Raw genomic sequence first — 16,752 nt, forward strand, 5'->3', positions numbered from 1 at the left:
TAGTAAAATATGCAGTAGGCATTTAAATTCCTTATTTTGTGAATTGACTGTTCATGTATATATTTTTCCCATTTACCTGTTTAAGGTCTTAGTGTTTCCTATTTCTAGTCTTTGTCCTCACACTGTGCAATATAAGTACTTCTATCTCAAATATGTACTTGTATACATGCATCTTTGCTGTAAGACTGTGTTTCTATAAGGGTAGTGACCCCATTTTATTTATCTGTGAGCAACACCGGACACATAGTAGAGAAAATGCATGCTGTTCTTCGTAGGATTATTCTTAGGATTAAATGAGATGACCTAAGCAAAGCATTTAACACAGTGTCTGTCACATAGCAGATGCTCAATAAATTATTTTAAGCAATCAATACAAGTTTCATCATTGAACTAAAGCCACACCATTTCATTTCAGAATTTGGGAAAATCAAGACGAAGTATGTTTGAAAGATCAGTAACCATGCTTGTCCAATTTGCATATTTGGGATTTCAACGCTGATTCTCAAATCTTTCACCGCAAATTACATCAGACTTACATATTCCTGAGATACTAAAACTCTTGAAATTTTTGAAAGAGCAGTATGAATTCTGAACCGGTAAAACCTTTTGGCAACCGACGGATTCTTTTCCCCAGTCTGTAATACCCTGACCTCACACAGATGTCTCTTCTTCCCTTATTTAAATTTATAGGAAACTTGTGGTGAACACAGTAAAGCTCAAACAAGCACAAATATACATCACATGATTGACATTTACTTCTCCGGATGAGTTAGCTTTTGTTTTCAGACCGGGGAGGCAGCTGTTCTCGCAGTCACTGTCAGAAAAGCAGAACTAAAGCAAGGAGAGGCAAAGGCAGAGCCCTTGGGAATGGCCAGTCGGCTGGAGGGCTTAAGGCTTGGCAGGGGGGTAGGAGCATTTTGGTTGCTGCCAGGGTGTGAGGGGGAAGGGGGCTGCGGGTGGTTGCAAAACCAGCCCGAAGCAAAAAAAGTGAGTTTTTTTCCGGGAAGACAGCAGCGCTGGGGGGAGCAGGCCGCGTTGGCTGCCCAGCAGGCGGGTGTGTCCAGTACAGGCCGCAGGACGCAGGAGGCTGGGGGCGGGGGAAGCTGCGTCTAGGTCAGCGAAGGGCAGAGGAAGCCGGACACGGACGCAGTCGTCTTTGATCCCGGCTCCAAGGCTTCTAGTGGGAAACCGAGTCCCGACCTACGGCCGATCTTCAGGAGTCCCAGTCACCCCAGTCACCCCAGAACCTCCTCAGGCCTTTCCGGTAAGAAGCGCGGCGCCCTGCGCTTAGAACCGGCATGGCAGCGCGCAGGCGCCTCGTGAGCGGGGAGGCCGCGGACGCAGGAGGAGGGGGCGTGTGAGGCACAGAAAGCCTTCTCTGCGCCTGCGCTGTTTGCTCTCCCTAGGTCGCGGGGGTAGGGGGGCAAGAAACCTTGAGCCGACATCGCGCACACCCTGGATTCCCGGCCGGGGTCGCTCTTCACTCCTTAACGCGGCGTCTCGTCAAGCCTCACAGAGCTCCGCAGGGGTGTGGGGAGGTAAGAGCCCCCTGGAACAGGCGTCTTGGCCTCTCCTCACCCCTGCTGCCCTCGGGGAGGGGGCGGGGTGACCGCTGGTCGCGCTGCCCTAGGCGCTGGGTCTGGCCCTCCTGTTCCTCCAGGGGCCGAGCCTTGAGCCCCGGACCCATTCCTTTTCCGAGCACCCCTGAGCTGGCTCGGAAATAAGGACTCTCAAACCTCGCGGCTCCTCGGTAGAGCCTGTTGGGCCGGACCAGGCCAGGATGGCAATCACGGCCGCTGTTTGCCGGGTGCCACCCACCCGGGCCTCCCGGAGTGCTGGGCGCTGCTGGGGGAACAGCCCCCAGGCTGCAGCGGATGAAGGGAGAAGAGCCCCCAGGGCCGCCTGTCCCTCCGGGGAAGGGGCTGAGCCTGCAGGAGGGGCTGTCGCTCCCGAGGAGTGAGTGGTAGCCTCTGCGCTGAAATGCCTCTGCCCCCGCAGAGGAATCTGTCACCGCCGCCCGTGCTCTAGCAAAGCCCATTCTCGCACCGATGCATTTTCTCATCGTTTTAGACCAGAAGGACGCGCTAGTGTCCCTTGGTCTACCTTTTCTTTAGTACCTTTGAAAAATGATAAAACATGATCTAACTTTTAAACTATAAACTTATTTGTACTACCGTGACAGCATGATACTATATTCCAGACTAAGGGAGTTCTTGTTAGTTTGACTCGTGTGGAAACCAGTCCATACATTTGATAACTTAATATTTTTCCTTTAATAAAATAGGCAGTTTGTTGATCGAATTAGGTTCCTTAATTTATTATTTTGAGCTTGTCTTTTGAATTGGCACAAGTTCAGTGGTTTGATCTAGTAGAACTATATATAATTTTTCACCTAATTTCTTCCCTTTTTTCTCCTCTGGATATTAAACCGCATGTTTAGTGTAAAAAAAATTAAATATAATAAAGAATAAGGAAAAATAATCAACTTTAATTCCACATTTAAAGGTAATCAACAATAGTTAATTTTGAGTTTTCACCTGAGTCTTTTTCTCCCGTGGCATTTCTTAATTGAAATAATGAGATTTTATATACAGTTGGTTTGCCTGCTTTTCTTGCTTAAAATTATATTTTAAGCATTTCCCCATGTTTTTAAAAAGCTTCACAGACATGACTTTATGATTTTTGATTACACAACTGATACATGAGCAAAGTGTCTTTTGAAACAGTTACATTACAGATAAATATAAATTCCCTTTTAATTATCATCCCCAGTTATAATATTACATAATATGATGGTATCACAGTTTATTTAATCCAGTGGGTCTCAGGAACCCTTTATACACTTAAAAATTATCGAGGACTAGAAGAGTTTTTGTTTTCTAATGCAGTATATATATACCATTTTAGAAATTAAAACTCAGAAAATTAAAAAAATTTTACTTATTCATTTAAAAATAACAGTAACCCATTATATATTGAATTAAATTATATTGTTTAAAGTAACTATATTTTTTTAAAAAATTTAGTGAGAAAGATGGCATTGTTTTACATTTTTAGTAGGTCACTTTAATGTCTGGCTTTATAGGAGACGGCTAGATTCTCATATTTGCTTTGCCCTTCAGTCTGGTGCGCTACCATGTTTAAACTGAAGCATATTAAGAAAATCCATCCTTGCACAGATCGGTATTTGGAACAGAAGGCCCTCACCTGCCGAAAGCTCTTGGGGTCTTTAGGGTTCCTCAGACCACAGTTTTAAAAAGCTGATTTAATCATTCTTGTATTGATGAGCTGTTAGGTTCTTTGCAATTTTCACTATTACAAACATTGCAACATTGAAAGTTCTTTATAATGTGTTCTTGAGCCTAAGTACTAGTGTTTCTCTAGAAGTGGAATTGCTAGGCCATAGAGTATATACTTTAAAAAAAAAGTTTTGATAGACATAAACATCACTTATGATGCCTACATAATTTTCTGTGTCCTAATACCGGTGTTTAGATTGTTTCAATTAATGATTTTGCAAAATATCTTTGCATATTTTCAGTTGTTTTGGATTATTTTCTTGAACTTATGAAATGAGAATCGTTAGATCAAATGTTAGGAATCTTTTTGAATCGATTGATGCATATTATCACTTTGTTCCCCTGAGTGAGTATACCAGTTTATTTCCTATCAGCCGTGTCTGAGATGCTCTTTTTATCAAACACTTACCAACATTGAGTACTTTTATTATTAAAAAGATCATATTCTGATCCAGTAGGCAGTGAATGGTATGTATTCTGATTTGTGTTACTTCGGTAATGCAGGTTGTACATTGAATGTTTTTTCATAATCTGACTAGTTATCTGTTCATATTGTTTGCCCATTTATGGTCCAGTGTCCAAGTGTTTTTCTAACAGATTTGTATTATCTTTTTACATTATAAGGGTACATGCTATCATTTTTTTTTGAAGGAAAGGAACAAAATTTTCTTTTTTCCTGTTTATAGAATAGTATATTTTTGTTAAAAAAATACTATAAGAACGTGTAATATAGATGTTATGCTTACATAATCTCAGACACCATTGTGAAAAGTTTGGTGTTTTCTCTGTATTTTTTTTTCTTGTGACTTTGCTAATACTATAATTTTTTTTTACATCTTATTTGTAAAAATGGATTTGTACTACGCATGAAGTTTTACAATTTGATTTTTTTGTCTTTTAGCATTATATATTGGATATTTTTTCATGGAAGTACATAGAACTATGGGCAATGTTTTTTCAGAGTGGCTTTAAGAACACCAATTGTGACCTTTAGTTATCTGATGTCAGGCTCCTATCCTCTTCTATATTCTCTTCCTAGGTGATTTCATCTATTAACAGCTATGTGCTGCCAATTCCCAAATCTTTATCTATCTCAGACTTCTCTCCTGCATCCAGATCCTTATATTCAACAGCCTAGCGGACATCTCCCCCAGAATGTTCTCAAGGTACTTCAAACACCAGTCCAAACGTGAACTCGTGTTTTCCCTCAGTCCTGCTCCTCTTTGTATTGCCTGTTATGGTCAGTGCTACCTCCGTCTACCCAGTCACTTGCGATGGCAACCTGGCAGTAATCCTAGCTTTCTCCCTTGCTTTCACTCCCCAAAAGTTCCCATTCTTTAGCCCTTTTTTTTTTTTTTTTGCGGTACGCGGGCCTCTCACTGTTGTGGCCTCTCCCGTTGCGGAGCACAGGCTCCGGACGCGCAGGCTCAGCGGCCATGGCTCACGGGCCCAGCCGCTCCGCGGCATGTGGGATCTTCCCGGACCGGGGCACGAGCCCGTGTCCCCTGCATCGGCAGGCGGACTCTCAACCACTGCGCCACCAGGGAAGCCCCTTTAGCCGCTTTTATATCTGTTTCCTTTCCATCTGCCCTGTCTCAGTTCAGGCCCTCATCATCTCTCACCTTAACCATTTTAGGAGTCTCCTTACTATTGGTTTTGTTGTTTTCTGACAAATCTTCCATGTTGTTGCCAATTTGGTTTTACTCATGAAGAGATTTTTAAAAATCATTTTTGCAGAGTAAATATTGTAAATATTTGTTTATAAAATTATGAATACATAAATGGCCAAGTGAGTAAAGATACTACCTAAAACAAGTTATCATATGCACACATAAATAAACTTCCTTAGAATAGGGAATATATCTTGTATTTCTTTTGTGTCTTCTGTACAAGGGTAGATTACTGGCACAATAAGTAAATCTTGATTGAAATGGGAAGTATGTGCAGTTTAATAAGATTTCATGTCAAAAGATTTCAATGTCATACCTTTTACAAATTGTTAGATTATATTATTATTTAATTATCCTACCTTGTTTTGTATCTTTTAGGTGACTCAAAGAACATAATACTTAGTAGTACATTGCTATTTAGATAGAAATACTTTTTAAGTAGATATTATGTAATAAATTCTATAATTTTTAAGAAAAATTATTGGGCTTTTTCTAATGAGAACTGTTTCTACACCTTTGAGTTCTGTGCTTTATTTTTTAAAAATACATTTTGTATTCATAGTTCCTTTATTAATTTTTGCTATTATATTTATCTTAAGGTAATATTTATGTTTATCAAAGGGATACCTGTACATAATTTAAAGAGTCAAATAATCCTACAAGACTTACAGTGAAAAACAATAGCCCTCTGCCCTCATCCTTCTCTCCCTGAATCCCACTCTACAGAAGCAGCTTTTCTAATTGTTCCTCTTTGGAATCACAAACACAGAAAATAACTTGAGTAACTGTTTTCTCAGTTCCCCCAAGGGTGATTTATAACTACAGCAGACCCTTGTACAACACGAGTTTGAACTGCAGGTCCACTTATACGCAGATTTTTTCCAGTAGTAAATAAATACTACAGTACTACACCATCCTGCTTGGTTGAATCCATGGATACAGACAGGAATCTCACATACTGAGCAACTGTGTATACAGAGGGCTGACTGTAAGTTATATCAGACTTCGTGAAGTGTCAGCACCCAAACCCCATCGTTCAAGGGTCAACTGCAGTAACACTTCAGATGCACAGGAGAGATGTTAATTCATTACGTAAAGTGGATGCCTTAGGGGCATTAAGGCTTAATCTCTCACAGAACTCTTACTGAGAAAGGCTGCCCCACAGTCAGTGACTATTCAACTCTTTCACCTCTAGGTTTTTAAATAACCTGCTCTCATATACAGCTGTTTCTCCTCCCTACCCCCATCCTACCATAGTTTTAGACGTGATTTACCAACTTCCTATTATAGAAGATGGAAATTTATGCTTTTGGTTTTGTTTTTGTTTTGCGCTACACGGGCCTCTCACCGTTGCGGCCTTTCCCGTTGCGGAGCACAGGCTGTGGACGTGCAGGCTCAGCGGCCATGGCTCACGGGCCCAGCCGCTCTGCGGCATGTAGGATCTTCCCGGACCAGGGCACGAGCCCGTGTCCCCTGTATTGGCAGGCGGACTCTCAACCACTGCACCACCAGGGAAGCCCGGGAATTTATGTTTGTTACACCAGCCTCCACGTTTAAATACTGCACTTCTCCCCTCCTTTATATTTGCAAATTAGTTGTATGTTAATTTTTAGTTAAATTATTATTTAGTGTTTGCATCATTTATGTAAATATTGTGTACAGCTGAGCCAGGTAGTATATTGTGATGATACTTCCTTTCTTATATAATTCTGTGTTCTTCCTAGAGTTAATAATCATCTTGGTTTTTTAATATATCTTTTCATATCTTTTATTTAATCCATTCACAACCTTTCAGGCAAGATGTGTAAATCTCCTGTTGGTAGATTCACACACATCAGATCATCTGTTTGTTTATTTTGCAACATCTTTCCTGTAATTGTCTGTCACCCTGCCTCCATCTTGATGGGTTGCTCTCTAGGCCTGTTGTACAGCTATCTTCCTGAAGTGTCCTTTTATGCTCATCTGTGAATTTCATTTTTCTCTCCCCTGTGTGGGATAACCTGTTTCCAGGATGTCAGGTCTTTTTTCTTTCTTGGTGTCGCCTTCATGTTGGCAAAGTACATCTTCTAGTAGTTTCCTGAGAAAGACTGAATGGGAGGCAAATTTTGACATACCTCCTTCATTATGTGTGTGCATGTATGTGCACATGCATTTCCTTACTTTCCAGCATTATAAGATACTCCATGCTCATCTTGTATATTTCCTGTCCCAGCCTTAACAATCAGCGATTTCTCCAAGGAGCCTTGGTTCCTTTTGTTGGAGAAACCAAGATCTGGGCACTAGTGTGCTTGTTGCCACTAAGACGTCTTGCTTTTAGGCCCTTTCAGCTGATGGAGCAAGAGATATGGTTTATGCTAATATCTATAAATATTTCAAACAAAAAATTATTACAAATGTGTAACCATCTGTGTCCGTATTAAGCTAAACATGAATTTATACTGATGTCTCCAACTCAAATTCATTACCACATGGATCATTCTAGCTTCCTCCCCTTGCTTATATATAACCTTCCCCTCCAAAAGTGGAAACCTCACTCCCACCATCAGCCATCCATTTATTTAATTTCATTTCCAGCATATGTGTATGATGGTTTCAGAATTAACCCATACCCCCAGGAGAAACAACTTTATCAACTAGAGTACAATGCTTGTGTTGCCTTTAGACTCCACTTATTTCCAAAGGTAGAACTTTATTTCTCCACCCCCTTCAGCATGGTTGTTTTATACATTCGTAATGCATTTAGACTTTTTTTTTCACATTCTGCATTCCATCTGAGTCCCCCAACCTTCTAAACATTTTTAAAAATTTGCATACATTGAGGTTATTCTTTGTGTTATAAAGTTGTATGGGTACTGACAAATGCTTAATGTCTTGTATTCACCATTATAGTATTATACTGAATAGTTTCACCACCCTAAAAGATCCACTTTGCTTTACCTGTTCTGTCCTCCCCTACTCCAGAGCACTGGCAGTCACTGATGTGTGTACTGTCACTCTAGTTTTACCCATTCCAGAATGTCATAAAATTAGAATTGTATAGTATAGAGATTTTTTAGACTGCCTTCTTTCACTTAGCAATACCCATTTAAGATTCATCCATCTTTTTGTGGCTTGATGGTACATTTCTTTATATCACTGAATAATGTTCCATTGCATGGATGTACCAGAGTTTATTTAGCCATTCACTTACTGAAGGACATCTTGGATGCTTCCACATTTTGGCAGTTATGAATAAAGCTGCTATAAACATTCACATCTCAGTTCTTATGTGGACATAAATCTTTAATCAGTTGGGCAAATACCCAGTATTATGATTGCTGGTTCATATGGTAAGACTATGTTTAGTTTTGTGAGAGACTGCCAAGGTGTTTTCCAAAGTGGCTGTACCATGTTGCATTCCTATCAGCAATAAATGAGAGTTCCTGCTGTTTGGCATCCTTGGGGCATTTGGTATTGTCAGTTTTTTGGATTTCAGCCATTGTAATAGATATGAAGTGGTATCCCATTATTTAAATCTGTAGTTCTCTAAAGATAAATGATATTGATCATTTTATCATATGCTTATTTGCAAATTTTATATCTTTTTAAATTTTTATTTTAGAGTATAGTTGATTACCAATCTTGTGTTAGTTTCAGGTGTACAGCAGAGTGATTCAGTTATACATATACATGTATCCATTCTTTTTAAAATTCTTTTCCCATTTAGGTTATTATAGAGTATTGAGCAGAGTTCCCTATGCTATACAGTAGGTCCTTGTTGGGCAAACTTTATATCTTTTTTGGAGAGGTATCTGTTCAGAACTTTTGCCCATTGTTTAATTGGATTGTTTGTTATCTAATTATTGAATTTTAAGAGTTTTTTGAGGACTTCGGACACAAGTCCTTTATCAGTTATGTGTTTTGCAAATATTATCTCCCACTCTGTGGCTTGTCTTCTCATTTTCTTAACAGTGTCTTTTTCAGAGCAGATTTTTTTTTTAACTTCAATAATGTCCAACTTATCAATTTTTTTCTTTCATGTCTCATGCCATTGGTGTTATATTTAAAAATTCATCACCGGGGCTTCCCTGGTGGCGCAGTGGTTGAGAGTCCGCCTGCCGATGCAGGGGACACGGGCTCGTGCCCCGGTCCGGGAGGATCCCACATGCCGTGGAGCAGCTGGGCCCGTGAGCCATGGCCACTGAGCCTTTGCGTCCGGAGCCTGTGCTCCACAACGGGAGAGGCCACAGCAGTGAGAGGCCCGCACACCGTAAAAAAAAAATTCATCACCAACCCAAGGTTATATAGATTTTCTCTTATGCTTTTTCAAGAAGTTTTTAGAATATTGCATTTTACATTTAGTCTCATCCATTTTATTTTTATTTCTTCTTCCTGTTTCATTGAGATAAAACTGACATACAGCACTATGTAAGTTTAAGATGTACAGCATAATGATTTGACTTACATACATCATGAAATGATTACCAGAGTAAGTTTCGTGAACATCCTTTATCTCATATAGATACAAAATTAAAGAAATAGAAAAAAATTCTTTTCCTTGTTATGAGAACTCTTAGGGTTTACTGTCAACAACTTTCATATATAACATACAGCAATGTTAATTGTATTTATCATGCTGTACATTACATCCCTAGTACTTATTTATCCTATAACTGATGTTTGTACCTTTTTGCTACCTTCATCCAGTTCCCCCTCCCTTCACCCCCTGCCTCTGGTAACCACAAATCTGATCTTTTTTTTCTGAGTTTGTTTGTTTGCTTTTGAAGTATAAATGATCTACAATACTATGTTAGTTCCTGGTACATAACATAGTGATTTGATATTTCTATACATTTCAAAATGATCACCACAATAACTCTAGTTACCATCTGTCACCATACAAAGATATTAAATAATTATTGACTGTATTCCCCACCCTGTACATTTCATACCCATGACTTATTTATTTTGTAACTGGAAGTTTGTACCTCTTAGTCTCCCTCATCTAGTTCTCTCCTCCCCCCATCACCCTTCCCTCTGGCAAGGGGGATTTGTTCTTTATATATATGACTCTTTCTCTTTTGTTGTGTTTGTTCATTTGTTTTTCAGATTGTACATATAAGTGAAATCATATAGTAATTGTCTTTCTCTGTTTGACTTATTTCACTTAGCATAATACCCTCTAGTTCCATCCATGTTGTTACAGATGGCAGTTTTGCCATTTTATTTCCATATGTCTTTGTTCTCTTTGGGTTGATCTTATTTGGGACTCTCTGTGATTCCTTGATTCTGTGGGTTCTGAATGTCTGTCTCCTTTCCCAGGTTAAGGAAGTTTTCAGCTATTATGTCTTCAAATATGTTCTCTGCCCCTTTCTCTCTCTCTTCTCCTTTTGGAACTCCTATAATGCAAAGTTAGTACACTTGATGTTGTCTTAGAGGTCTCTTAAGCTGTCCTTTTTTTTTTTTTAATTTGTTTTTTCTTTTCCTGTTCAGCTTGAATGATTTCTACTACTCTGTCTTCTAGTTCACTGATCTGTTCCTCTGTATCATCTAGTCTACTGGTGATTCCTTCTGGAGTATTTTTTTTCTTTCAGTTATTGTATTCTTCAACTCTGTTTGGTTCTTTATATTTTCTAATTCTTTGTTGGAAACCTCCAACTTCTCACTGTGCGCATCCATTCTTTTCCTGAGTTCTTTGAGCATTTTTATTATCATTACCTTGAACTCTTTATCAAGTGGATTACTTATCTCCACTTAGTTCTTCTTCTGGGGTTTTATCTCGTTCCTTCATTTGGAACATATTCCTCTGTTGCCTCATTTGCCTAATTCTCTGTCTTTATTTCTGTGTATTTGGTAGGTTGGGTATGCTTCCTGATCTTGGAGAAATGACCTTATGTAGAAGACGTCCTATGATGCCCAGCAGCATACTCCCCTCTCATCCCCAGGCCTATCTGCTCTAGGGAGTGCCCTCTAGGTGGACTGCATGGGCCCTTCTATTTTGTTGGGGTGACTGCTGTGGGCGTCCTGGTGGGTGTGGCTGACCCCTTGTCTGGTTTGGTTGCCATGCCCTGAGTAGTGTGAAGACTGCTGGCTGCTGGTGGCAGGGCCAGGTCCTGACGTGGCTGGCTGCATGGCCTGGTGTCCCAGTCCTGATGCTAGACTGCTGGTGGGCAGGGCTGGGTCATGAGGTGCTTGGGCCAGGACTAGTGCTGGCCATTAGTGGGCGGAGCCCGGTCCTGAGGCTGGTGTTGGCCTGTTGGTGGGCAGGGCTGGTTCCTGACATGGTTGGCTGTGAGGTCTGGGATGTCCTGGAGCTGATGCTGGCCTGCTGTTGGTTAGGTCCAGATCCCATGGCTGATAAGCCAGAGGGAGGATTCCAAAATGGCGCTTCTCGTCATCAGTGTCCTTATGGTAGAATGAGCTCCCCAAAATGACTGCTGCCAGCATCTATGTCCCCAGGGTAAGTTCCAGTTGCCTCCTGCCTCTCCAGGAGTCTCTCTAAGATCAGCAAGTGGGTCTGACCAAATCTCCTTTCAAATTACTGCTTCTGCCCTGGATCTCAGAGCATGTGTGATTTGGTGTGCACACTTTTAAGAGTGAAGGCTCTATTTCCCCCAGCCCTCTGGCTATCCTGAATGTAAGCCCAAAGCCTAATGTTTTAGGAGGCTCATTCTCCTGGTGTAGGACCCCCAGGCTGGGGAACCTGATATGGAACTCAGGCCCCTTGTTCCTTGGGGAGAACCTCTGCAGTTGTAATTATCCTGCTGCTTACGGATCACCCACCCAAGGGTATGTGTCTTGACTGTACCATGTTTCCACCTCTCCTACCCATCTTGTTGGGGTTCCTTCTTTATATTAAGTTGTAGAAGATCATTTCTGCTAGTTCTCATCAATAGTTTCTCTTTAAGTAGTAATTTTGGTGTGCCCATGGGAGGAGGTGAGCTCAAGGTCTTCCTATTCCTCTGTCTTAGCCACTCCCCCTCTATTATCCATTTAAAATACATTCTTATGTAAGGTGTAATTCTTGCAGTATTTCATACTTTTCATTATTATTATATTTGTTATGGTGATCTGGGATCAGTGATCTTTGATGTTACTACTATAACTTGCTGAGGGCCTAGATGACAATTAGCATTTTTAGCATGAAGAATTTTTTAATTGAGGTGTGTACATTGGTTTTCTTATACATAATAGTATCGCACACAGTAAACTACAGTATAGTGTAAATCTTTAAATCATTTGGACAAATGCCATATAACTTTTATGTGCACTGGGAAACCAAGAAATTTGTGCAACTCACTTTATTGTGATATTCACTGGCCTGGAACCAAATCTACAATATCTTCAAGGTATCCCTGTATCGTGTTGACTGTTATAGGTCCTTTGCCTTTCCATATACACTTTAGAATCAGTTTCGTGAGTTCTACAAAATAGTTTACTGGGATTTTGATTGGGATTGCACTGAATCTACAGATCAGGTTGGAAGAACTAACATCTTAACAGTATTGTCTCCTTGTCCATGAACATGGACTATATCTCCATTTATTTAGATCTTCGTTGATTTTTTGTCAGCATTTTGTAGTTTTCCACATACAGGTCCTGTATATATTTTATACTTATATCTAGGCATTTAATTTTTGAGGTATATTGTAAAAGCTGTTTTTTAAAATTTCAAATTCCAACTGTTCCTTGCTCATATAGGAAGCATTTGACTTTTGTATATTAACCTTGTATCCTGCATCCTTGCTATTACACTCACTTTTCCATATTGGGGGGTCAGTTTGGGGAGATTTTCTACATTGAAAATCATGTCATCACAAATAAAGACATTTTTATTTCTTCCTTTCCAAACAGTGTACCTTTTATTTCCTTTTCTTATTACACTAGTGAGGGTTTCCGTACTATGTGCAATAGGAGTGGTGAGAGAAGACATCCTTTCCTTGATCCCAGTCTTTGGGGGTAGGGCATCTAGCTTCTCATCACTAAATATATTGTGTAATGGTAGCTGTAGGTATTTTGTGGATATTCTTCATCAAACTGAAGAAGTTCTCTACTCATAATTTGCTGAGAGCTTTTACCATGAGTAAGTATTGGGTCTTGTCAAATGCTTTTTCTTTTGCATCAGTTCATATGATTATATGATCATTTTTCTTTAGTCTGTTGATGTGGTATATTACATTGATTAATCTTCAAATGTTGAACCCGCCTTGCATACCTGAATAAATCCCACTTGGTTGTTGTGTATAATTTTGTTTATACATCACTGGATTTGATTTGCTAATATTTTGTTGTGGGTTTTTACTTCTGTGTTCATAAGTTACATTGGTCTGTAGTTTTTCTTTCTTGTAATGTCTTTATCTGATTTTGGTATTGGAGTAATGCTGGTCTTATAGAGTTGAGTTAGGAAGTGTTCCCTGTGCTTCTTTTTTTCTGGAGGAGACTGTGGAAGATTTGGATCATTTCTTCATTAAATATTTGGTAAAATTCACCAGTGAAGCTATCTAGACCTGATGACTTTTTTTGTGGAAGGTTATTAATTATTGATTCAGTTTTGTTAATATATATAGGACTGTTCAGGTTGTCTGTTTTTCCTTGTGTGAATTTTGGTAGTTTGTGTTTTTCAAGGAATTAGTCCATTTCATCAAAATGATCAAGTTTGGGGGCATAGAATTGTTCATAATATTGCTTTATTTTCCTTTAAGTGTCCATGGTATCAATAGTTATGACCCCTCTTTCACTTCTGATATTGGTTATTTGTATCTCTCTCTTTTTTTAATTAGCCTAGTTTATCAATTTTACTTTTTTCAAAGAAAGAGTTTTTGGTTTCAGTGGTTTTTCTCCATTTCTCTATTTTCCTGTTTTTAATTTCATTGATTTCTGCTCTGATCTTTGTTACCTTTCCTTCTACCTACTTTGGGCTTAAGTTGTTCTTTTTCTAATTTCCCAAGGTGGAAGCTTAGATTATGGATTCTTAGATCTTTCTTTTTTAATATATGCACTTAATGCTATAAGTGCCCCTTTAAGCACTGCTTTTACTACATTCTGTAAGCCTCACTTGAATTTTAAGATTTGTGTTATCAATTTTCATGATCTTTTTTCTTCACATATTCTTTACGTATGGCTTCCTGTTGCTGTTTCATAGTCGCATTGGTTTTTTTTTCTGAGAATATTAGTTTCTTTGAAGTTTTCTTCTTCCTATATTGTCTCTTCCTCCAAGTTCCTTTTATTTGTTTTGGTGCCTATGTGTTTTCATGTACTTTTGTATATGTATGGTATAAATAAAATTTAAAAATGGAAATAAAAGAATAATATGCTTTAATGAATAGGATGGCATACCATTGTTAATGAGAATTGTTCTGAAGTTTACCTTGTGCTAGCGTAATTATTGTTTCTTTGAAGATGACATTTTCTCTCTGGCTATTCTATCTTGGAGTTCAAAAGTTTCACTGTAGAGTATCTAACTGTGGACTTCTCTTTACAGTCGACTATTGAACCATGTGAGGGTTGGGGTGCCGATTCTCTGCAAGTCAAAAATTCACATATAACCTATAGTCAGCCCTCCGTATCCATGGTTCCTCCATATCCATGATTCATCCAACTCTGTGGAGTATTGCAGTATTTACTATTGAAAAAAATCTGCAGATAAGTGAGCTGTGCAGTTCAAAGCCATGTAGTTCAAGGGTCAACTGTATTTATACTGCTTGGTAATGGGTTACCTATATCTGTTGTGTTTTTCATCAGTTCTGGAATTCCTGGCGTTATCTTTTCAAGCATACTTGTTCCATGCTCTGTTCTCCTTACGGGGCTTCATTCTCATTCTGTCATCCATGTTTTTTAACTTCTTTTTTCATATTTTCTTCTTCCTCATCTCTCTGGGCTACATTTTAGGTTATTTCTTCAGATAGGTCTTCCTGTTTGTTCATTTCTCTTAAGCTCTATATAATCTTTTTTAACCCATCTTTAAAGTATCTCTCATTTTTTCTGAGCCTCCTGTGTCCTCAGTTCATGGTGACCATCATAAGTGGCTCTAGTAAAGCCCTTTCAGTAGTTTATTGTCTTTTATCCTTCATTTCCCACTCCTATTCCTTACTCAGGGCACCATTCAAATGTGTTTAATAATCTATATCTTTTTGTTTGTATATTATTGCAAAATTTGTATTGTTTTATTGTGTTTTACAAAAGTAACAGTTTGTAACAGACTGGAAGTTTAAAAAAAGTCATTCACTATCAACTGTTTGAGGAACATTGCTGAAAAGTGTTCCCCCTTCTGGATTTAGCCAATTGCTTTCTTTTGATATCATTTAACTTGTCCCTCTATCCTTGAATTTCCTGTAAATATGCAGTTAGTGCTAAAAACTTGATTAGATTTGGATTCAGGTTTTTTTTGTGGGTTTTTTTGTTTGTTTTTTTGGGCAGGAATATTTTGTATGTGATTCTATGTCTTCCACATTAATTGATGGTGAAGTTGGTCACTGGATTTAGATGTGTTGGCCTGATCCCACCATTATAAAGTTCCCCTCAACCTTTCATCTAACAGTTTTAACATCCATTGATAGCCATTGCGTAGTCCATTTATTGTTTTAGGGACTATGAAGAAATGATTTAAAAAATTTTAATATCTTTCTGCATTTATCAACTGGAATTCTTATCTAAAGAATTCTTCCTCAGCAACTGTTTTCTTATCCTAAAGTACATTTTGTAAATAAAGGGCAGGATAAATTCTTAGTTCTTTTCTCTTAGTATATCAATTTTCAGAGTAAAGGGTTACTGCCCTAGCAACTCTCTAATGAGTGGTGGTTTTTGGTTTTGTTTTTAGTATCATTATGATCTCTTGGTTTGTTTGTTTTTTTTAATCCATTTGATTTGTGGTCAGTCCTTTGTAGTCTTCATTTATTTGAGGTTCATTTGTCCCATTTAAGCCAGTGATACTTAGCTCCTGTGTCCTTTTTATATTGTCCCATTAGTCATTGATAGATTCCTTCAAGGTGTCTCAGGCTTATTTGATGGAGCTCCTGCCACAGATCAGAGGTTCTTCTACTTTATTCATAAAACTAACTTTTAGTTTTCTTGTACCTCTCTCATATGCTTGTTTTCTATTTCTTTAATTTCTGCTGTTAGCTTATTTGTTTTCATTCTTTTTTTTCTAGTATAAGCATCTAAGTCTCTAGGTATCTGTCTTTAAGTATTCACTTTTGCTGAATCTCGCAAGTTTTTACATGCAGTATTTTTATTTGTGTGTAGTATATTTTATATTATTTGATACGTGGTACTTACTATTTATACTTTCAACTATGCATCCTTTGACCGATGAGTTATTTAGATAAGTGTTTTAAATTTTAAATAGTTTATGTATGCATGTTATGTTGTTAGAGTTTGTTTTCATGTCATTTTTGTATATATAGAGGAATTTCCCCAACTAAATTACAGATTCTTCAAAGCAATACTCTTACATTTTATTTGTGTCTATTCCCTGGCTCTGTTTCTTGGCATGCAGTACATGGTATAATATTTATATGTCAGAGAATTAAATGAACTATCATACTTCGTATTTTCTAGGCACACAAGAATTAAATTCTGAGTAAGTCTACAAGTAGGATGGACAGTTATTTTAAAGCAGCAGTCAGTGACTTGGATAAACTTCTCGATGATTTTGAACAGAATCCAGGTTTGTCAGTTTTTCATTTTTACCATTAATGTAATTTTAAAATGTCCGTAATTAGTACTCTTAGCAAAACTTGGTTTCAATTTTGGTCACATGGTTATCTTCTGTAAAACATTCACTTATTATAATGAAGTAGTGTATT

The 16,752-nt window shown here is 38.4% G+C and overlaps 1 protein-coding gene across 7 annotated transcripts in view; it reads left to right on the forward strand.

Annotated features, from left to right (window-relative positions):
• The first annotated feature begins 1,160 nt into the window (after positions 1–1,160).
• Positions 1,161–16,752, forward strand: part of ZFYVE16 (zinc finger FYVE-type containing 16) — a 54,376-nt gene continuing 38,784 nt past the window's right edge. For 4 of the 7 annotated variants that reach the window (XM_089909073.1, XM_089909075.1, XM_089909078.1 and 1 more), the window contains exons 1-2: positions 1,430–1,538; positions 16,505–16,613. In XM_089909073.1, coding sequence (XP_089765199.1) covers positions 16,544–16,613 — 70 coding nt within the window. In that variant the 5' untranslated portion in view covers positions 1,430–1,538; positions 16,505–16,543. Of the gene's footprint in view, positions 1,265–1,428; positions 1,539–16,504; positions 16,614–16,752 lie in introns of those variants that run through there. The other 3 variants (XM_089909074.1, XR_016392712.1, XM_022593803.3) reach the window with 3 other exon arrangements.

The sequence above is a fragment of the Delphinapterus leucas genome, chromosome 3, assembly GCF_059928025.1.
Source record: "Delphinapterus leucas isolate spDelLeu-1000000601 "Yukka" chromosome 3, BTC_Dleu_Yukka2, whole genome shotgun sequence".
Classification (NCBI taxonomy): domain Eukaryota; kingdom Metazoa; phylum Chordata; class Mammalia; order Artiodactyla; family Monodontidae; genus Delphinapterus; species Delphinapterus leucas.